Source organism: Mirounga angustirostris, unplaced genomic scaffold, assembly GCF_029215605.1.
Source record: "Mirounga angustirostris isolate CCGP_5_RB_7025 unplaced genomic scaffold, mMirAng1.0.hap1 SCAF_7, whole genome shotgun sequence".
NCBI lineage: Eukaryota > Metazoa > Chordata > Mammalia > Carnivora > Phocidae > Mirounga > Mirounga angustirostris.
Genome location: NW_026991715.1, coordinates 57,959,848 through 57,982,793, shown reverse-complemented (window position 1 = coordinate 57,982,793; position 22,946 = coordinate 57,959,848). Strand labels below are relative to the sequence as shown.

The window sequence follows — 22,946 nt, the reverse complement described above, 5'->3', positions numbered from 1 at the left end:
AGAGTTTGGAGATTAACTGTGGCTACCGATTCCTTATTTTTAATCCTATCCTCTTGCTCTTGATCATATGCCTTTATTTGAAAATTCTCTATTTGAGGTTAATGGCTCTAACTTAGGAATGTGCTCCCATGCTCACTTTTAATGGAAGTCTGTTTCCTAAGCTAAAAATTCAAGGCTTCTTCATTCTCCTATAGGGATTTCTGATTATTCTGAAGAGACACCATGAGAATTCTGCTTCATTTATATGAGGAATGATGAACTCAGGGCTCATAGAAAGAAAAACTCACAGGTCATTCTCATTTCCATGAATATTTTTCTTCTCAAAGCCAACAGGTATTGCTTGAACCAGGGAGAGTGATGAGAGAGTTTTGCTCTTTTGAAAGTGTAGAATGATGAAACCTGCTCAGATACATTTTTGGGTGCTGCGGGGCGGGTGGGGGGGGAATTCTAGATGGTGAAGATGATAATAGTCGTGATGATCCTAACATCTTAAAAGAGTCTACGACTCAGATCTGTCTGTGTTGATAAGGACTCCCAGAAGACAGGGATCAATAGTCATACTGTGTCTCGGTAAGTTATTAAGAGACCATGAATGTATACTTAGCCAGTCACTGAGATGAAAATGCTTGTTCAGCTGGGGAATAAGTTATTACACCAAATACCACTCGGGGCAGAAAGGGTCTGAGCCTCCCAGGCAAGCAAGCTGACTGACTTAAAAGCTATATACTCTTTAGTACTTTCAAAATTGTTCTCACCTTAATGCCTGATTGTATTCGTCAGCTCAAGGCGCACTGTGGCCTAACACACCACCATCTTAAAAAGTAATCTTATTTCAACCTCTACTCCAAGGGTCCAGAGTAAAACCATCTAAACCATAAACTTATCCACTAAAGAAGGATAATTAATGGAACTTTTTTTTTTGAGAGAGAGAGAGAGAGTGAGCAGGGAAGGGGCAGAAGGAGAGGGAGAAAGAATCCTAAACTAGCTCCACACTGAGTGCGGAGAATGATGTGGGACTTGATCTCACGACCCTGAGATCATGACCTGAGCCAAAATCAAGAGTCGGATGCTTAACCTACTGAGCTACCCAGGTGCCCCAATAATGGCACATTTTAAGAATATTAGCAATTTTCTGAAACAGAACTGAATTTCGAAAGGGAAAACCATTTTAGGTTTTTTATGAATAGATAATATGTACACAGAGTACACAGGGTACAAAACTGAAAACATTGAAAAAGGATAAAGTAAGTCTTTTCCCAGCCATCCTCAATTCTCCCAGTTCTTTTGCCCAGAGATGGCCAGTGTGGCCAGTTTCTCGTGTGCTCTTGAGGAGCATTCTATTTATGGAGTGCTAGCAAGTGAGACACACTATTCTACACCTTTTGCTTTGCTTCATGATAGTCTACCCTGGAGGCTATTCCAGATCAGTACCACAGCATTGAAAAGTGGTGCCATTTTATGATACTGAATAGGAAAGCTCTTTGTAAAAAAAAAGAGTTAGCTAGTGGCATTTCCCATTTCCCTGAAAGACAAACAAAAAATCAATAAAAATTCTATCACCTTCTAAAATAAATAGATATATTTTACAGGGATTTTAATACTATTAAAATGGCTAATCCTTACATTGCTAATGTAAAAAATTTCCTAGTGGTGACTGAAGAATCGGTTTAGAACTTTAATAAGCATCATCTAAAATATGTCAGAGACACAAACATATCAGACATTTCTAATGGAGCAACAATACTTTTAAAAATAAATGAAGTAAAATTTTACCCTGCCATTACCGAGCACGGGACTCTAAGGTTTCCGTGGAAAAACAAGCACAGACTCTGGTTGGTATTTTATGTGGGAGGGTGAAGGTGATCCTACATGGCTTGCATAAGGATTAGGCCCCTCGTGGAACTGCCAATTTAAACAATTCTCTCCTACTTCATAATTCTCCCTTTCATTATAGAAACCATAAGCATCCTACAGAATTCTTTTTCATCCTTCCAAAGTGGTTTTGCCCTGCAGAACTTTGTTCAGTTTTTAAAAAATTTTTACTTTTACCATTTCTGCCTTTGGGACAATTTCCTAAGAATGATGTGAACCATCAGGAGCTCACATCAGCCATTATTTGTTCAGAAAACAACTAACAGATAGAAACAAATGGCCTTGTCTATCCCTTTCCCTCCCTGAAAGAATGCACTGGAACCACTTCCTGAGCCAGTTCTCTCTCCTTATCAAGATGCATTCCAGATTCCATCTTCAAAAACGTCCTTTGCTAATTTATTCCGTTATTTTCGAAGCCCTGAACTTTGGGGAATCATTCCTGTTCTCTAAGGGAAAGTCTTCCTGATACAATGTAGCGCCACTTCTTGATTCAGCCACCTGGAGAAGGAAGGGCTTCTGAAAAGTGGTTCCCTTTTTCAGGGGTGGGAGACAGGCATCAAGTTACACTTCAGGTTTCTTCTCTGAATGAAGTAACACCATCACCCATCTTATTTCCTCATACTCCTCACTCTTCTATTCCATGACTTATTTCTGTGGCTTTCCAGCGTCTCTCTGAATTTTCTCTTCATACCAGTTAATTCCGCTACTTCACAAATGTGAAGCAGCGTTTTCAGAAGCAGTTTTAAGCGAAGGACTGATACACATACACCTTTTTTTTTAAAGCTCATTTGGACGTGTTCAAATTCAGTTTGAAAATGACTAGCGTACAAACTAAAATAACAAAAAACCAAAAATAAGCAAACAACAGTGCATGCTTCCATGCAGCGGAGGCTCAGAAGAAAGACATTTTTCAGAACAGACAGCAAATTAAGTTATTTCAAAGTTTCTGGACCTGCCATTGTCGTATTCCGCTCCCGTGTGCAACTGATTTGCCATTGTAAAGTTAACACTGAAATTTGAAAATTTCTCTCTCTCGATCTTTTCAATGGGCAACATGTTCACCTGCAGATGTTTAATGACATCAGGGAACCACACAGATAATCCATAGTACCTGCAAAGACAAAGACATGGGAGTATGTACAGGTGCTGGCACACCCGGTGGTAGTGACCCCCCCCCATTTTCAGAGAGGCAGGGGTTCCTGGAGAAGCACTGATCTGCTCTCTGCAACATAAGGAATCATCCAGCAGTCATCTGTACTGTCCCCTCCCTGCCATGCATCAGTCTGCAAAAATCACGCTGGAGAGACTGCCTGGGAAGCCCCAGGGATAGGGGTCCTGCACTCTGCCTTTGGGCAGGGACCTGCAACCTACACCAACACAGGGCTCCCTGACCCTGATGTTCTTCTCATCACCCCAGGCCTCACTGAGGAACCCCATCTCCTAGTCTGGTGGTACAAACTCCTGGGCTCCCAAAACTCTTGAGTACTGTTAAAGAATGACCTCTTTACTAATGGGGACTATTTCTTGGTGCCTACATTACTGTGATACTATTAGCCCGAGGGCAGAGACCCATTTCTCAAATGGTTCAAGGCTGGGAAAAGGGTCATTCGGGTTATTATCTGAAAATCCAGGTTATTCCCACGTTCTGCCGTACTCTCTTACGTAGGACTCTAGCAGGGGGCAGCTCAGCCATTCTGCTGTGCTCTTTAGTACAGCATTCTCTAACCACAGGTGGCTACTGAGCACTTGCTGGGTTATAGGGTAGCTCTATTTCTAACTTTCTGAGGACCCTCCACACTGTTTTCCAGAGTGGCTGCACCAGCTTGCATCCCCACCAACAGTACATCCTCCCCAACACCTGTTGTCTCTTATGCTGATTTCAGCCATTCTGACAGGTGTAAGGTGATATCTCATTACAGTTTTGATTTTTATGTCCCTCATGATCAGTGATGGTACATTTCATGTGTCTGTGGGCCATTCGTAGGTCTTTGGAAAAATACCTATGATCCAGCAACTGGGTATTTACCCAGAGAATACAAAAATACGAATTTAAAGGGATACATGCACCCTGATGTTTATAGCGGCATTATCTACAATAGCCAAATTATGGAAACAGCCGAAATGCCCATTGACTAATGAAGGGATAAAGAAGATGTGGGTGTATGTGTGTTTACATACATGTACATATAAATGGAATATTACTTGGCTGTAAAAATGAATGACATCTTGCCATTTGCAACAATGTGGATAGAGCTAGAGAGTATTATCCTAAGTGAAATAAGCCAGTCAGAGAAAGATAAATACCATATGATTTCACTTATATGTGGAATTTAAGAAACAAAATAAACAAGCAAAGGGGAAAAAAAAGAGAGAGGAAAACCAAGAAAGAGACTCTTAATTACAGAGAACTGATGGTTACCAGATGGGAGGTGTGTGTGTGGGGGGGGGAGAATGGATGAAACAGGTAATGGGGATTAAGGAGTGTGTTTGCTGTGATGAGCACCAGGTATTGTATGGAAGAGTTTTAGTTGTACAACTAAAACTAATATTATACTATGTGTTCACTAAATGGAATTTGAATAAAAACTAAAAAAAACAAGAAATGTGGCTAATCCAAATGAGATCTGCTGTTAAGTATAAAATATCAAATTTGGAGACTTAATGAAAAAAAGAATGTAAAATTAAGTCATTAATCATTTTTATATTGATTATATGTTGAAATTACACTACTTTGGACATAATGAGCTAAATAAAGTATATTTTTAAAATTAATTTCATCTGTTTCTTTTTATTTTCTTTCATGTGGCTGCTAGGAGATTTAAAATGACATATGTGGCTTGCATTTTATTTCTATTAGAGAGCGCTACTCTAAGTTGGTGGTTCCCGAAATAGGATCTCTGGATGAGCAGCATCAGCATCGCCTGAAAACTTGTTACAAATGCAAACCCTTAGGTGCTATCCGGAACGGCTGCATCAGAAACTCTGGAGATGGAGTCCTCCAGGTGATTCTTCAGATGCATACTCATCTCAGCCTGAGGTGCCCCATGTCTAATATCAGAGCAATGACAGTACCCACCTTCCTTACTCTGGTTAAATGGGATGCAAAGTGCCTAGCACATAGTGAGTGCTCAAAAGACTTCAGTGTTTATCCTCATCACTGTCATCAAGATTTCTAAAACATCTCTGCCTTAGGATTCCATAGATCTCCAACCCCTTCTTTTCATAGAGCATGACTGAATCACTGTGGGGGTGTGAGTGGTGGCCACTAAAGCAGAAATGACTCAGGGGTGGAACATCAATCACACTGCTCTCTACTCATACTCAGGACAAAAATCTTTGAAAGTGGCAACAATGAGGGAAGCATGCTAGCCTGGAACATACATCATCAATGATGTGGAGGAGTTTCAGCTAATTTTTCATTTATTCAGTGAACATTTACTGAATATCTACCAAATGCTAGCCACTCTTTAACATTTCAGGGATATTACAAGGAAACCATAAAGCTTAAAATGTGGTCAGCAATAAATAACAAAATGTTAGCAAACCATGTAAATCTCCACATCAAGAATAGAACTTTTGACTACTTATCTTTGTACCTCGTTGAGTGTTTAGAACATAGTAGGCACTTTTTAGCCTTCTCTGCCTTCATTGATTAATGTGTCTTCTAGAACTTGAGTGGGAGTTACTTTACATATTCCGAATCTACCCTCTTAACTTGGAAATAAGGAAATAAAACTTGGTAGTGTCTCCAAGTCACAGAGCAGAATGAGGTATTAGGTCTTCTGATCCACACTTTCCTTGTCTCTCCATTTACCACCCCTCACAGCACTATGAAAGATCAACCATCTTTGATCACTCACCTGTTTTAACTTAGGGATTTTTACAGATAGAACCTGCAGCATAGATGTTGAGCTCTGCTAGGGCATTAAGAGCCAACTGACCTGAAAGTATAGGGTATTATCTAACTGCCTCTTTTAAACAGTAAATTATGCAAAATAGAGTTGGGCACAAATATTCTAAAGCCATTAGCAAATAAAATTCTGGTATTTTCTTCCTATCTCCTCTTTTCTTAGAACATACATATGGTGGTTCTATTCATTCAGTAACTACTTATTGAGCACTTACTATGTGCCGGGGGCATACAGGAGTGAACAAGACAGTTTAAAATCCCTGTTCTCACAGAGCTTCCACAGAGGGGGAGACAGAGCTTTATTCTCTAGAGAATACAGAAATTTTTTGTGTATGAGAAGATGGAAGGTGCTTTGGGGGGGATAATAAGGCTGAGAAGGGGGTAGGGAGTGCTGAGGGGCTGCAATTAAGTAAGTGCTTAAGGAAGGTGACCCTGAGAAGGTGACATGTGAGCCAAGTCTCAAAAGAGGTGAGGAAATGAGCGGGGCAATGTCTGGGGAGCAGTGCCAAGGCAGTTCCCTGAGATTGGAACGTTCTGACATGTTCAAGGAAAAGCAAGGAGGCCAGTGGCTGGTGCCAAGCGAACAAGGAGAAGAGGGTAGAGAAGCTATGGGGAGCAAACCACCCATAGTCGCGTCAGACTTTCCAGGCACTATTGGTTTTGTCACCCAGCGCTGTGATAAGATGAGGTAAGTCATATATTTATGTATTTATTTTAAAGATTTTTATTTATTCATTTGACAGAGAGACACAGTGAGAGAGGGAACACAAGCAGGGGGGATGGGAGAGGGAGAAGCAGACTCCCTGCTGAGCAGGGAGCCCGATGCGGGCTCGATCCCAGGACCCTGGGACCATGACCTGAGCCGAAGGCAGACGCTTAATGACTGAGCCACCCAGGCGCCCCAAGGTAAGTCATTTATAAAAACTGTCATGGTCAGCAAATCTAAACTGAAAAAAAAAAATCTTTCCTAATATAGTAACAGCATTAAACAGTGTAAGAAAGGAGAGCCGCATGACTGAGAGTTACCGTGTGGAAATGTAAAGATTTCACTCACCAAGAACTGAAATATTACTTACCCAAAGGACAGGGTGAACCAAACAATTGTAAGTTTTATCGTATTTTCCCTGACGGGGTAGTTGAAACATCTCATGAAAGTCAACCAAATCTGTGAAATGTTCAAGAGTTAGTTTTCTTGTGTGGTTATGCAGTGAACCCACTCCCCAATCCCCTTCACCAGTTATAAAAACACTGACTTTTCTTTTAGCCAGATTCATTGGAACTTCAAATGTCAAGGCTGAAGGCTCTAGGAAACCAAATCCTGCAAGCTTCACTTTTTTAGCTGCCTGGAAGCCAAGGGACAAAGTAACTTAAAACTTCAGTGTGTCCCAGCCCTGCCAAGACTCCTTGCCTAGCACCTTCCCTTCCCAAAGATGAAATGTCTTGTCCAGTCCACTTATCCCAGGAGGGTCCTTTCACCTGGTCCCAGTGCAGGCAAATGAGGTATCCTGGACAGCAGGGGGCACAGGGCCACGCATGGCGGCCACTATCAACCCTGTTCTGACCAACTTCAAAGGTGACATGTTGGCCGGCACTCGGGGCGGGTCTGTTACTTACTCCATAGAGTTCCGTGCGGATCCGGACAAAACACCTTCTGTACCACGTGTGTGTGTCATTCTCAATTTCAATCAGCTCATCTATTTGTTTGGGGGTTTTGATTCTGTGGACCTGTAGAGAACAACACAGTGCCACGTGCTGAGTTTTTTGTTTTGAGAGGAGCAAATCCCAACTCCCACAAAAGTAAGCAGGTATCTGATAATCATTCCATTCCTACATGAGACCATGGGCGTAAGTACACACATCCCAACACCACCTAAAAGAACTGCATAAAGAATGAATAGGAGGGAATACCACGGAGCAAAGGCAGAAGAACAGGGAGGGATGGAGTAATATGAACCCCAAATGTCCTTTGGAAACCATAAAGGCACACATTTCGCAGATAAAACATTCAGAGAGATTAGCTTCTGGAATAAGAATTATTTTGCTTGGACTGAAGTGATTGTACATACTTTACATTGGAGCCTACTGATTTGATACATTTGGCCCCTCAACATAGTTCTTAAAGCTTCCTCATCCAACTTGTATTCTTAAAAGTTATCTTTATATTTTATGCCCCTTTTCTCCTTTTCCTGTAGCCTAACACCACAGCGGCTGGTCAGCAAATGGCCACAGGCGAGCCGAGAGAAAGAATTCTGACAGATTCTTCCGTGACAGAGGGGGCATAAATGATGGGAGACCACTGTGAAAAGCTGCATCTAGAACTTAAGTTAGCCTCTTCTGCTCAGGAAAAGAACCTAGACATGGGAGAGGCAATGCTTTCAACACAGAGAATGAAGCCTGAAAACAGAAAAAATAGAAAAAAAAAAAAAAAGAATGGTTCCTTTTGTGGACCTGTCCCATCTTACGCTGTTAGTCAATATTTATGTAACTTCTGAGAGAGAACACAGCAATTGCACAAATGTGACCCCTGCCAGGGATCACTTTTGAACACTTTTGAACACTTTTTTTCTGGAGATTCTGCCCACATCCAAAGCAGCACTTCTTTTGTGAGAATCCAGGTACCCAGGCTGTCTTTTGACAGTGGTCATTTGGGGACCCTCAGCATCTTCCAAATTATACAAGGTAAGCAGTAGACTCTTCCTGGCTCTGTCAACAAAGAGGTCTATATTTAATGAAAATAATGTCTGAGTTAAATGTGGGATTCCAAATAGAGTCAGCTCAAAATAACCCATGGAGGCATTATTCTGTGATACTCTAGATTTTTTTAAACCACAGAGGTGTTCTTATCACTCAACATACTATTTTGGGGAGGCTTCTTCTTCTCTACTCATCAATGTTTGTTTGTTCATTCATTCACGGGCACCCACTGTGTACCAGGTCCAGCACTAGACTACGGAGATGCAAACATAAAATATCCATTACTGACATCCTCTCAGCAATTACCATACAAAGAAAAAAACCTCTAATGGAGATCTATATTGGATGGGAGAGATGTATTTTATAGAACACTCAAGTTGTCTTGGGAATGAGAGAAGCCTTCATGGACTGAATCTAAGCTGGGACTTATGGAGAAGTATGTCATTTACCATGTATGTAAACCACTTAGAGGCCATTCCAAGCGTGAGAGATAGATACCATGTGCAAACATCCTGAGTTGTGAGAGAAAACAAGGTATTGGCCAACTACAAAGAGTTTTAGATTCCTGAAGAATAGTCCAAGGGCAGAGGGCAGTGAGTAAAGAGGGCTGAAAGAAACCAGCGGCAGTAGGGTCAAAGGTAAGGAACAATGAGGAGTGACATTTAGGATAGAAATAATAGGACAGAGTGATTCCTTGAATATTATGGGGATAAAAGGGAAGAAAGAAATAGGGTAGTTGTAAAGTTTTCCGGTTTGTGGTACTGGTGGTATCTTCTGGTAGAATTTAGTAAAAAAAAGAAGCTTGAAGACTCTTAAGGCGCTAAGTTCAGACTCAGAAATTCAGATTGGAAAGGACATAAAAGGATGTCCATAAAGGCCTTCAACACGTATGTCTGGAGCTCAGGAGAACTGTCCATTAGGAGATAGAGAGCTAGAATCAGCTAAGGAAAGCATATAGGATTAAAAGAGAAATTAGCTAAAAATAGAGTCCTGGAAAACAATATTTAAGTTAGGGGCATAAGAAGAAGAGCTTTAGGGCGCTGGGTGGCTCCGTCGGTTAAGCGGCTGCCTTCGGCTCAGGTCATGATCCCGGGGCTTGGGATCGAGTCCCGCATCGGGCTCCCTGTTCAGTAGGGAGCCTGCTTCTCCCTCTCCCTCTGCCTGCCTCTCTGCCTACTTGTACTCTCTATCTCTGTCAAATAAATAAATAAAAATCTTTAAAAAAAAAAAACAAAAAAAAAGAAGAAGAGCTTTAAAAGAAGGCTTTGGAGGAATGCATGCAGATTCACTATATTGTAGGCATAATAAGGGAAAAGACAAATTTGTCATGGTGGAATCATGTAATGACTTTGAAAGTCACATAATAAATGACTCTGAGTTTATCCATTCTTTTGGAGTATTCCCCCCTGTTCTCACCTAATCTAGTAACAACATGGATGACCATGTGTGAATTTGGTAACTCAAACCTTCTGGAGGAAAAAGCAGGTAAGTAGCTCAGTGATGCCCTGGAGAGACTCTCCTTCTCAGAAGATCCCTCTGGTAAAGGGTTTTTCCCTCATGTGGCTAAGAAGCGTTAAGTGACATTGAGTATCTAGATGATGCCTCAAGATTCCTCTAGCCTTCTGATCCTTTCATTTAAAAAAAAATCCTTCCTCTGTTGTGCATCTGCTTAAAAGAAGGGCCTATTCAAAGACTTTCAGGTCCTCAATGGAGAGCATCCATTACTGACTTTCGTTTCTCCATGACATTGCATAAAAAATTGTGCTAATGAAGAATGTGTGGTAATTTAGATAAAGGCCAAACTTAAGTCTATATTTACAATATGAAAAATTTGTTTCCTAAGTAAAAATGAAATAAATAAGATGTCAACAGACTGTTTAATGAGGAACTATTTCATATGTTTTAACACCTGTAGTTGGTATTATTTATAAGATACTGAAGATCTTATTTATGTCTCCGTATGTCTTACTGTATATCGGCCTAAACCTATTTCAGACAAAACATTATTAGCCTAAATGTATGACTGCCTATGTAAAAAGATTTAAACCACTGTTCCTTCCAAAAAATTCCATCCATCCAATTTTCATTAATTTAGACTGGCTTTCCCCATTGATAATAGACTTGGTAACTAGAAGCTGTAAGAACATTCCATGCAGAGTGAATGGTACACACAGAGCCAGTGAGTGCAACATGTCTAAGTGAAGTGGAATATGAGGAACCAAAAGATGAGTGTAGCTGGTGTAGAGAGAAAAATTTACAATCTGGCCTTTTCAGAAAAGGTTTCCTGGCCCCTGGCATAGAAGATTCACTGAGAAGCAGGTACTCACCGAGAAGACTTTCTCAGGCTGACCCCGTGCTCTCATGTTTGTGTCATGAATTAACTTCAGGATCATCCACGCTTCATCATGTTTTCCAACCTAAGAAATGCAAACAGACACTGAAGGGCTAAAAGGTAAAACACTTATACTCCCTGATTTTCCAGTAACCGTCTTGTGTTGTCAGAGCAAGTTGGGTGTAATTGCCAAATGGGATATCCCACTGGATATCCCTAAGTACCTGAGCAGTTCAATGGATGTGCCTAGAACTAGAAATAGCATCTTTAGCTGCTAAAAGTTCATGTATAAAAAAGACAAAGTCTCGGGGCGCCTGGGTGGCTCAGTCGTTAAGCGTCTGCCTTCGGCTCAGATCATGATCCCAGGGTCCTGGGATCGAGCCCCGCATCGGGCTCCCTGCTCTGCGGGAAGCCTGCTTCTCCCTCTCCCTCCCCCCCTGCTTGTGTTCCCTCTCTCTCTGTGTCTCTCTCTGTCAAATAAATAAATAAAATTTAAAAAAAAAAAAGACAAAGTCTCTTCACTGAGTGAAAAGTTACTTGCTTGGGGAGGAACATTAGTGCTTTTAGGCCACGAGGTAGCTTTTTCACACACGGGTCTTTTAAAGCATGTCTCCACAAAACCAACCCCTCCATGGTTCCATGGCAGGCAAGGGAAAGCGTACCTCCTAGCGAGGCAAACACACTTTCCTAGAATTAACAAGGAACTTTTTCCAATGTGTGTGGCTCCCTTAGATATTCACAGTAATACATGTTACCTCCAGCAAGAACCGTGGGCTTTCAGGCATGAATGTGAGGGCCACCACCGAGGAGACACAGGGGAGCGCGCAGACTATCACGAACACACGCCAACTGTGAAACTGGTAAGCTGACCCCATGCTGAAGCTCCATCCTAGAAAAGAAAGAATGGAAGAGTGAAGGACAGCGCCTCCCAGATGGCCTGCTGGGAAAGCGAGGACCCTCCCCCCAATCACTGTGGGTATCTACACTGCGAATGTATTGTCAAGTCTTAATACTCACAGAAGAATGAGACGATCTGGGCATTAGCCATGGTGATCAGCTCAACTTTACAACCACCAATAGCAGTGGTGAGAGAAAGAAACCAAAGGGGTCAGGGCTTAAGTATAGGGGTACATGTGTGTTTCTGCACAATCGAATTCCAAAGGCCATGATAAAGTAATCTGGGATATTTTTCCAATAGACCTCTGTGCTGGGACATGTTCTGTTTGCTCTTCCAGGTCACTGCCCCACCCCCCCTCTCCCCGCTGTGTGCCGGGAAATGGACTGCTATGGAGGCATCAACTGGCTCCCTTGACCATTGGCTTCCACTGGGTCTGGCATGGTGGGAACAGCATTCAAGATATTTATTTCCCTTGTTTCCCTTCTCCCTTCCCCTGGCTGGGGGCAGATTTGGCAGTTGGTATGCTCACCCCCTGGGACCTTCTCCTACAGCCACAGCTCTTGTCAGCTTTTGGCAATCCCTCCATCCTGGTGTTCTTTGAGGCACAGGTAGGTACAAGATGCCCCCCTGCTGCTAGCTCCTAGGTGCTTTATTATTCCCTCTTGGTTTCTTTTCACTGTTTCCACGTGACTCTTCAGTGATCCCCTGTGAGGGTGTTCTTGGTTTCCTGCCAGCACCCTGACCCGTACAATTGTGAAGAAATGGCAGGTGCGGTATCTCTCCATATGCACGTCATAAAATAGATCAAGACAATCTAAAATTTCTAAATAGTATTTTTACTCTAATAAAAACAAGCATAATGGGATACAAACAGAAATCTCTTTAAAAACTAAAAGGAAAACTGCTGAGAATAAACGGAATCCCACTGCCAGAGTCCCCTAGTTATATAGCTAAGTGTAAGAACTAAATAAAAGCTGAAATGAAATAATAAGTAAAAAATAATATTAATAAAATTTAAATAACAGTGAAAAAAAAGAACTAAAGGAAGCCAATATTTGAATGAATATAAAATGGTTGAAAGCTAAATTCAAACATGATTCTAAATGAGAAATAATGAAGGATATCAAATCTAATTGAAAACAGAGCAGAATTTTATAGAGATATAGATGAATTACACACGGCAAAATTTTAGTTTTTGGCAATACTTGGCACTTATAAGGCCTTTTGTGAATAAAAGTCAGGTATTTTATACCCCATCCCCAGGAGAGCAGTGTACTTATTCATTATTTACACAGAAGCCAAGTGAGATTCTGAGGGTGATGTAACTTCCTCAGGGTCACAAAGCTGAAGTTACACATCAGCACCTTCTCCACCAGGATTTGAGGCAGAGTCATATACCACACTCAGCCTCATGTGCATGCACACTTGCTCATAAACACAGAATTTGTTGACAAATGATGTAAACATCAATGACATGGTACATCAATCTTAGATTCATAAACATTTTCTGGGAATTTAATACCTGATGGTTATGCGAATTGGTAAATTAACCACATCATGAACTTTAGGAGGGGATGTCTACTCTCAGTGTTTTCTGTAGCAGAAGTTCCGAAGTCCCAAATACCCAAAACACAGAAAAAAAAATTGATGGAATAGAGAAAACATACCTTGTTCACTTCACATTTGATCTGAAAGTTTCCTATAATGAATATCTTTTTTAAAAGCTCTAGATCCTATTATTTTACACACTGGATAAAAAAGAAAAGCTTTAGATGGCTGAGTGAAGCAAATGCAAAGCTACAGCACAGGACTACATCACACTAGTGGATAAAGCTGGAAGCTTCTGGCGCTAGGACAGGGCTCCCTCCCTGCCCAAACATGTCCTCGTCCCCATGCCCAGACCTGTGACTACATTACCATATATGGCAAAGGTACCCTGCAGGGGGGATTCAGTTAAGGATCCTGAGGTAGACTGATTACTCATAGAGTGGGGCCTGACTTACATAAGCAGAAGAGCCTTTTCATGAGAGAAAGAGAGGGAAGGAGATGTGATGAGGGAAGTCGGAGGTCAGCTCAGAGAGAGATCTGAAGGTGCTATAGTGCTGACTCTGAAGATGTAGCCGGGGCCACAAGCCAAGCAATGTAGGCGGCTTGCAGAAGCTGGAAAAGGCGAGGGCTGTCTTCTCCCCTCCCGCCCCCAGAAGCCCTGCCAACTCATTTAGACTTCCGACCTCCAGCATTTTAGGGTAATAAACTTATGTGGTTTAAAACCAGTCAGTTTGTGGTGATTTCTTACATCAGCATTAAGAAAGCCAACAAATCGTGGATCACTACATCAAAAACAAATGATGTATTGTATGGTGACTAACATAACATAATAAAATAAAATTAAAAAAAAAAAAGAAAGCCATACAGCTCTCTGTAGTTACAGCTCTGTTGCTTATATGATTGACAGCAATTAAATTGAAGAATTCTAGCTCTTCTCTATGAAACCTCAGGCTCCTGGCTTTTGCTTGGACTTCTCCAATGGCCTCTCCTATGACTTCAGTCTCCTTTTTGACAGCTGGTCTTAGAAATACTGCCCTTCACTCTCACCACTCCCAAACATCACATCAATGAGGGAAGAGACTGAGTGCAATGTGATTCCATTCGAGCAGTTTTCAGCCTACGGAGGAAATTGGACAACAAATAGAATCTAATCCTGGAGGAGAGCTAGCTGGTCCAGAGTCCCCCTCTCCTCAGCTTAAAATGCAGTTTTTTCAGGTGTAGATTCTTCTGTCCAGCAGCCTAAGTTTAGCCTGATCGTTGCGGTTCACATCCTTCTGTACTTCGTTAGCCGTGAAGTCAGTCTCTGACCCCCTGCTTAGTGTGTGTGTGTGTGTGTGTGTGCTCTTGCTTTATATAAAGGGGGTGGGGTCCACTCCTTTCTCTCTCCGTTTTTTGCAATATGCATTTCCCCAGCCTCCAAAACTCAGTTGTACCCTTCTTCTATCTCTCTTCAAATCTCTAGCCATCTACTCTACTCCGTGCACTTGACCCCCACCTCCTGTTTTCTTTGAGAATGCAAACACAGGGAGAACTACATACATCTCATCTTTTCACTCCTGAATCTTCTCACCCACCTGTGCCTGTCTGTACCCTCCGCCTTCTCTCAGGGGCATCGGCAGTTGGTCTGTTGTAACCAATCCAAGGTCAATCTGTCCTTGTGACTCTCTCCTCCTTCTCTCTCTCAAGGACAGAACTCCTGTAGTTACCTACCCCTCCTCTCTGGTCCTCCTCATGGTGCTCTCTCACCTTACTTGATGGGTCATTCCATCAGCACACCCATCTCCACCATCTAAGAAAAAACCCTACCTTGACCCCCACAGGCCTCTCCAGTTGCACTGCTACTCCTCTGTCTCCATTCTCAAAAGAATGGTCTAGAGCAACGGTCTCCTGCTTCTGCCCCCAAGTCCATAGAAGCTGTGCCAGTCAAGGTAATCTGTCCTGCCAAATCTAATAGGCACTTCTCTGTCCTCTTCTTACTCGAACTGTCTAAATTATTCCATATGGTTGATCATGCTCTTCCTTTGAAGAACTTTTTCCCTTGTCTTCCTCATCATGACATGTGCTAGTTTCTTTCCCGCCTCATTGGCTTTCTCTCAGTTTCCTTAGTTGACTCTTTCTCTGACTAGCTCTCCAAAGTCGGTATATCCTAAATATTGGTTGTCAGTCCTGTTCTCTGGATACAGGTTCTTTCTAGGCAGACTCGTGTATTTCCATGACTTTAAGCACTATCTATAGGCCACTGTCTCTGAAACATGGCCTCTTTTCTTTCTAGAGCTCCAGAAACCCTTCTCTACCTGCCTATTTACATCTTCACAGAGATGTCTACTGGGCATCTCAGAGTTATTGTGTCCAAAATGGAACTTCTGATTTCCTGCTCTGCTACCAAAGAAAACTCTTGCTTTTCTTTCAATGTTCCTGCTTCAGAAAATGACACACTGCCAGCCACCCAGATATTCATGACTAAAACCAAGACCTCATCCCCGAGTCCTCTTTTCCCCTCATCACACTCAAGGTCCAATCTCTCTGCAAGCTCCATCTCTCCAACAGACCTCAAAGCCACAACTTCTCCCCATCTCCCTGGCACCACCGAACTCCTAGCTGGCAACACTGTACCCCTGACCTACAGCAGGAGCTTCACTCTCCTTTCCCTGTCCCCCCGCCATGTACCACAAGCCACTCTCCCGACAGCAGCCAGACTTACCCTTTTAACATCGATAAGAGGGGGCGCCTGACTGGCTCAGTCAGTAGAGCATATGACTTGTAATCTCAGGGTCATGAGTTCAAGCCCCACATTGGGCATAGAGATTACATAAACAAAATTTAGGGCCACCTGGCTGGCTTAGTTGGAATAGCATGTGACTTTTGACCTTGGGGTCATGAATTTGAGCCCCACATTGGGTATAGAGATCACTAAAAATAAATAAACTAAAATGTCAATAAAAGGGCTGAGGTCCAAGATCTATAAAGAACTTCTCAAACTCAATACCCAAAAAACAAATAATCAAGTCAAAAAATGGGCAGAAGACATGAACAGACACTTCCCAAAAGAAGACATACAAATGGCTAACAGACACATGAAGAAATGTTCATCATCACTAGCCATCAGGGAAATTCAAATTAAAACCACACTGAGATACCACCTTACACCAGTTAAAACGGCAAAATTGACAAGGCAAGAAACGACGAATGTTGGAGAGGCTGTGGAGAAAGGGTAACCCTCTTACACTGTTGGTGGGAATGCAAGTTGATACATCCACTTTGGAAAACAGTGTGGAGGTTCCTCAAAAAATTAAAAATAGAGCTACCCTATGACCCAGCAATTGCACTACTGGTATTTACTCCAAAGACACAGATGTAGTGAAAAGAAGGGCCATATGCACCCCAATGTTCATAGCTGCAATGTCCGCAATAGCCAAACTGTGGAAAGAGCCGAGATGCCCTTCAACAGACGAATGGATAAAGAAGATGTGGTCCATGTATACAAGGGAATATTACTCAGTCATCAGAAAGGATGAATACCCAACTTTTACATCAACATGGATGGGCCTGGAGGAGATTATGCTAAGTGAAATAAGTCAAGCAGAGAAAGTCAATTCTCATATGGTTTCACTTATTTGTGGAACATAAGGAATAGAATGGAGGACATAAGGAGAAGGAAGGGAAAAAGGAAGGGGGAGATGAACCATGAGAGACTATGGACTCCGAGAAACAAACTGAGGGTTTTAGGGGGGACGGGGGTGGGAGGATGGGTTAGCTCGGTGATGGGTATTAAGGAGGGCATGTATTGCATGGAACACTGGGTGTTATACGAAAACAATGAACCATGGAACACTACATCAAAAACTAATGATGTACTGTACGGTGACTAACATAACATAATAAAATAAAATTAAAAAAAAAAAGAGCACTTCATTCTGCTCCTTAAAAGCATCCAAAGGCTCCCAAGACATTTGGACGGAATCCAAATGTCTTACCATGGTCTCTGGAGCCAACAGAAACAGATCCCTACCTATCTACCTGAGCTCATCTGCTGCTGTTCCCCTTGCCCTCTTGCTCAGGCCCTACCTAACTGCTCATAGTTCTTTGAATATTCAAAGCTTAATTTCATCTTAGGGGCTGTGCCTAATTTCCTTGGAAGCCCAGCCATACATTTGAAAGGACGGTTGTTCTATTTTAGCTGTCCTTTCTCCGAGGTTTGAAAGTGAGAGGGTCTTTCAGGCCAGGTCATCCCAAGTGTAGTTCCCTTAGGGTCTTTGCATTTGGTATTTTCCCTGCCAGGACCGCTCTGCCCGAATATTTGCATATATTGATGCCTCCTTCCCACCTTCCAGGTCGTCTCTTCAGAGAGGCCAAACCCTCAATCCCACCCTTTGTCACCAAGGCCTGTCTTACTGTTTCCACAGCACTTCCTCCTATCCAAAGCTATCAACTGCATTGATTTGGTGACATGTTAACTCTCTGTCCTCCCCATCGGGAGAGTAGGAACTCTGTTTTTGTTACTCACCAATGTATTCTCAATGCCTACAGCAAGTTGTGGTCCACTGGAAGGTTCTCTTTAAACATTGCTAAATGAAAACATACACACACTTTCTCACAGTGTGTTTATGGTAGTATACGAACATGTAACAAATTACTGCAGGCTAGTAAGCCTAGTTTTCTTTTGACGTTTTTTAAATTCACACTAAACAGCAAAACAGCCTTGATTTATTTTTTCAAATTAAATTAGTAATTAATATATGATAAAATTTATTACCTTTTCAGGTATCCAGTTCTATGAGTTTGATAAATGCACAGTCATGTGGACACCATCGTGATCAAGAGCAGACCAGTTCCATCAGCCCAAAACATTCCTTCCTGCTGCCCTTTTGCAGTCAACCCTTCCTCCCTTCCTAACCACCAATGACCACAGGTCTGTTCTCTGTCTCTACAGTTTTGCCTTTTTCCAGAATGTCATCTAAGTGGAATCCTACTGTACACAGCTTTTTGAATCTGGCTTTATCCACTTAGAATAATGCACCCATGCAGACTGTTAGACTTATAAATAGTTTGTTCCTTTTCACCGCTGAGTACAACTGCCCTGTGTGGCTAGATGATAGTTTGTTCACCTACTCACCAGTTGAAGGACAGTGGATGGTTTCCAGTTTTAGGTGATTATAAATAAAGCAGCTATCAACATTTAAATCAGATTTTTTGTGTCCCAAAGTTTTCCTTTTTTCTTGGCTAAATACCAAGGCGTAGGTTAGTTGAGTCAGGAAAAGTTTCTGTTTAGTTTTATAAGAAACTGCCGAACTATCTTCCACAATGGCTGTATCATTTGACATTCCCCTCACTAGTGTGTGAGACTTTTAGTTGCTTCAGACCCTTTCAACCTTGCTTTATCAGTTTAGGTTTTTTGGTTTTGTTTTTGTTTTTGGCCCTTCTAATAGGTGTATAATGGTTTTTCGTCGTGATTTTATTTTATTCATTTATTTATTTTTAAGGATTTTATTTATTTATTTGACAGAGAGAGATACAGTGAGAGAGGGAACACAAGCAGGGGGAGTAGGCAGAGGGAGAAGCAGGCTCCCTGCCGAGCAAGGAGCCCCATGCGGGACTCGATCCCAGGACCCTGGGATCATGACCTGAGCTGAAGGCAGACGCTTAATGACTGAGCCACGCAGGTGCCCCTCATCGTGATTTTAATTTGCATTTCCCTACTGCCTAGTGATCACCTTACTTTACTTTGTTTATTCATTCATATTTTCATTGAGTACCTATATAGGCTAGTCACAATGCTCCACAATGTGGAGGCTAGTAAGACTTCTTTTTTGCCCTCGAGGAGTTCTAGTCTAGGAGAAGAGGCAGATTAGTTAACAGACACAACAAACAGTCCCACACATGCTGGAACAGGTTATGAAGAATTAGTGGTGGGAGTGCAGAAGGGGCAGAGGTATCTATCCAAAAGGGTATTTTCTCCAGAACCCCAGAGAAATTTCTTTTCTTATTTGGGTCCTGAACAAAGAGCTAATTCTTAAGTTTCTAACATTCAAGTTAGAGACACAATTCAAATCAATACTTAAGAAGTAGATGAGAGTATCCAAGACAGGTTGTGCCATGCCTGGTCCTCAACTCTTTCCTTCTATATCATAACCATATGACCTGGAGAAAGAGAGGACAGCCCTCGAGTGGGAGGAGGAAATCCTAGAAAGGGAGACCAACACTATTCCCCTTTTAGGACATGGCCCTGGGGAGGGGGCTCAAAGACTGATGAATGATATTCTGTGGCCCCGATGAGGGATAGACAGAGTGCCGGTCTTGAGAAATGGCGCTGCAGATGCTTTGATAAACTAAAATACCATTATCTGGATCCAAAATGAATAAAAGAATGAAGTGGTAAAACACTGACCTCTATAACTATTCAGCCATGAATTCCTGGGACCCCTCCCCATTTCGATTTCAGTATGGCTTACATTTGAATTGGAGAATGATATAAAAACTAAACCACCAACACCAGGAAGCGGGGAGACATCAATAGGAGTGAAGGACCAGAATATGAAACCAGGCCACAAGCAACTAGGAAAGCAGGTTGTTACGTTCGGATACTCATCTGCACTTAGAAAAATGGATTATCTTAAATGAGCCCTCTGTGGGCACCACACCTTTCTTGTCTTAAAAAAAAAAAAAAGTGATTCTTGCGTGGGTGGTCATTCTAATTGACCTTTGGACTCTGTTAAAAAGTACCCATTAAAATGTCATACTGAGAGACTTATCTACATATAATGTAAATTCCATGCAAGGAAGGCCCTCACTTAGGGTATTACAGAAAGCAGTTACTGCACAGCGCTCATCAGGGTGGTGCTAATAAGAACATCATGCCTGCTGCATAGGAATCAAGGCCATCTACAAGCCTCGGGCCAACGTGCTCTAGGACTGCAGAAACCAGCGGCCTCCCCAGTTGCGTGACTGTCTGAAATCTTTCAGGGTGCCAAGGCAGAAGTATGTGACGCATGTGGAAGAAGAATGCTGGCTTTCATGCTCTTTTTTGGGGCTTAGCTGCTGCTGCGCTCATGAATGAGCATCTACTTTACCGATCTATATTTGGGTACCAGTTTTGTGATATTCATAGGACACAGTCTTTGGTAAGAAGGCAGGTTTTAGGTGCAAGACACAGATTCAAAAAAAAAAAAAAGACACAGATTCGATGTTCTTAAACATTAGCAATCAGCATTAAAAACAAATAATAGCTAAGAAGTAAATCACCTGTATTTATTTGTCAGTGGTTTTCACTCACTAGGCACAGAGACAACTAAAAATCTCTTTGGAAAAGTAGCTCAAAATCCATTTTCTCAAGTGGCAACACACTTAAGGGCATGATGATCAGATAAATATCTGATTTTATTCCTACAGAAATAACATTTTATCCTCTCAATGGGTCACTCGTTTACAATATAAATACTATCTAATCAACATGAAACATTAACGCTTGGCTAGAAACTCAGGTTGTCATGCATCTAATGTCATTTGTGACTTTAGAACCAGATGTAGCTGGACAGTCCCTGGCGCTGATGGCAGAGATTTTCACCTTATTATTTTTTCTACAATACCTTCTGTGAGTGCTTCTAATATGAAGAGTAAATGAGAGTACCTTTCCAGAAAGAGCTCCTGGTGCAAGTACGTATGACTCATTCAAGCATGGTACGTCCCAAGCTCCACTGAAAGAAAGAGTCTAAGGGTTTGAAGAAAAGCTGAAATCATAAAAAGTGTGTATATGTGTTTCTGTTTTCCACAAAGATCCTTTGGGATTTTCTTTTGTAGACAGACATTAATATAATATTAATATTATGATAATGTAGATCTATTAAAATTTTATCAAAGATTTTTATGTAACTATATACTACAGTAGCCTATAGAATTGGCAAATTTTGACCACATACAAATGAAGCTTATATCATAAATACATATGAAGGCAGCTCATTACTTTGTAAATACACATTGTATAGACTCATATTTATTATCTTAATAGCATATACAGGCACACATTGACTTTCCTTCTCTATCTTACTCACATAAATATTTACTTAAAAACAACTGTGTATGTTTGGTTTATATTAATATATAAACTCTTGCATAAGCTGATGTCCAGGCTTAGGAAACTGAAAAGCAAATATAACTAAATATTGAGAATTCTTACATTAGGTAGAAAGTTGGACCAACAGACTCTAAAGCTCATTTTAGGGCTAAGCTCCTCTCTGATTCAAAGATCTTGTGCCTGGAACAGATAAAACCACAAGAAATTCTCTCTGGAGTGTAGATCCATGATAAGAAATGGAGCACTTTCAGAACTTAACAAAATAAAACTAAACAAACTTGAGAACTTCAGTTAGTTTGGACACAAATGCCCAAAGGTTGGGAGAAGACTTGTGGCAAAATAACAATACTTGGGGTGCCTGGGTGGCTCAGTCGTTAAGCGTCTGCCTTCAGTTCAGGTCATGATCCCAGGGTCCTGGGATCGAGCCCCGCATCGGGCTCCCTGCTCAGCGGGAGGCCTGCTTCTCCCTCTCCCACTCCCCCTGCTTGTGTTCCCTCTCTCGCTGTGTCTCCTCTCTGTCAAATAAATTAAAAAAAAAAAATCTTAAAAAAAAAAATAACGATACTTATTCTGTATATTAGCAACGCAGTCGATCTGCTTTTAAAGTAGCTGTCCTTAAAATACTTTTCAGTTATTTTTTAATTGAAGTAAACACACAATGTTATACACATTAGTTTCAGGGGTGCAACATGTGATTTGACAAGTCTGCTCATTATGCTGTGCTGACCACAAGGGTAGCTGCCTTCTGTCACCTTACAACGTCAATACAATATCGTTGATTCTATTCCCTGTGCTGTCCCTTTTATCCCCATGACGTATTCATTTGCTAACTGGAAGCCTGCATCTCCCTCTCCCTTCAACTGTTTGGCCCATCCCTGCACTCCCTTCCCCTTTGGCAACCATTAGTTTGTTCCCTGTCTTTATAGGTCTGTTTCTGCTTTTCGATGATTTGTTTTTCAGATTACACATACATGAAATCATGTGGAACTTGTATTTCTCCGACTTATTTTACTTAGCATAACGTCCTCTAGGTTCATCCATGTTGTTGCAAAGGGCACAACCTCATTCTTTTTTGTGGCTGAGTAATATTCCATTGGATGTATACACCACATCTTGATCCATTCATCTATTGATACACACTTGAGTTGCTTCCGTATCTTGGCTATTGTAAATAATGCTGCAATAAATACAGGGGTGCACCTACATTTTTGAATTGGTGTTTTTGTTTTCTTCAGTAAAAACCCCGTAGTGGAATTACTGGATATGATATTTCTATTTTTAATTTTTGGGGGAACCTCCATATTATTGTCCACAGTGGCTGTAGCATTTTTATATGCACCAATAGTGTACAAGGGTTCCTTTTCCTCCACATCCTCACCAACACTTGTCATTTCTTGTCTTTTTGATACTAGCCATTCTGACAGGAGTGAGGTGGTATCCCATTGTGGTTTTGACTTGCGTTTCCCTGATGATGAGCGATGCTAAGTGTCTTTTCTTTTCATGTGTCCGTGGGCCATCTGTATGTCTTTTTGGGAAAAACATCTCTTCAGGTTCTCTGCCCATTTCTTAATTTTTTTTTTTGGTTTTGAGCTGTGTAAGTTCTCCATATATTTCGGATGTTAAT

The 22,946-nt window shown here is 41.6% G+C and overlaps 1 protein-coding gene across 5 annotated transcripts in view; it reads right to left on the bottom strand.

Moving 5' to 3' along the window:
* The window catches only part of SV2C (synaptic vesicle glycoprotein 2C), a 219,948-nt gene that overhangs the window by 39,890 nt on the left and 157,112 nt on the right, over window positions 1-22,946 (bottom strand). For all 5 annotated transcript variants that reach the window (XM_064596256.1, XM_045896699.3, XM_054512472.2 and 2 more), the window contains 5 exons: window positions 11,564-11,697; window positions 10,804-10,893; window positions 7,397-7,507; window positions 6,859-6,947; window positions 2,825-2,983 (listed from right to left, as the gene is read on the bottom strand). In XM_064596256.1, the coding sequence (XP_064452326.1) occupies window positions 2,825-2,983; window positions 6,859-6,947; window positions 7,397-7,507; window positions 10,804-10,893; window positions 11,564-11,697 (583 nt within the window). The remainder of the gene's footprint in view (window positions 1-2,824; window positions 2,984-6,858; window positions 6,948-7,396; window positions 7,508-10,803; window positions 10,894-11,563; window positions 11,698-22,946) is intronic.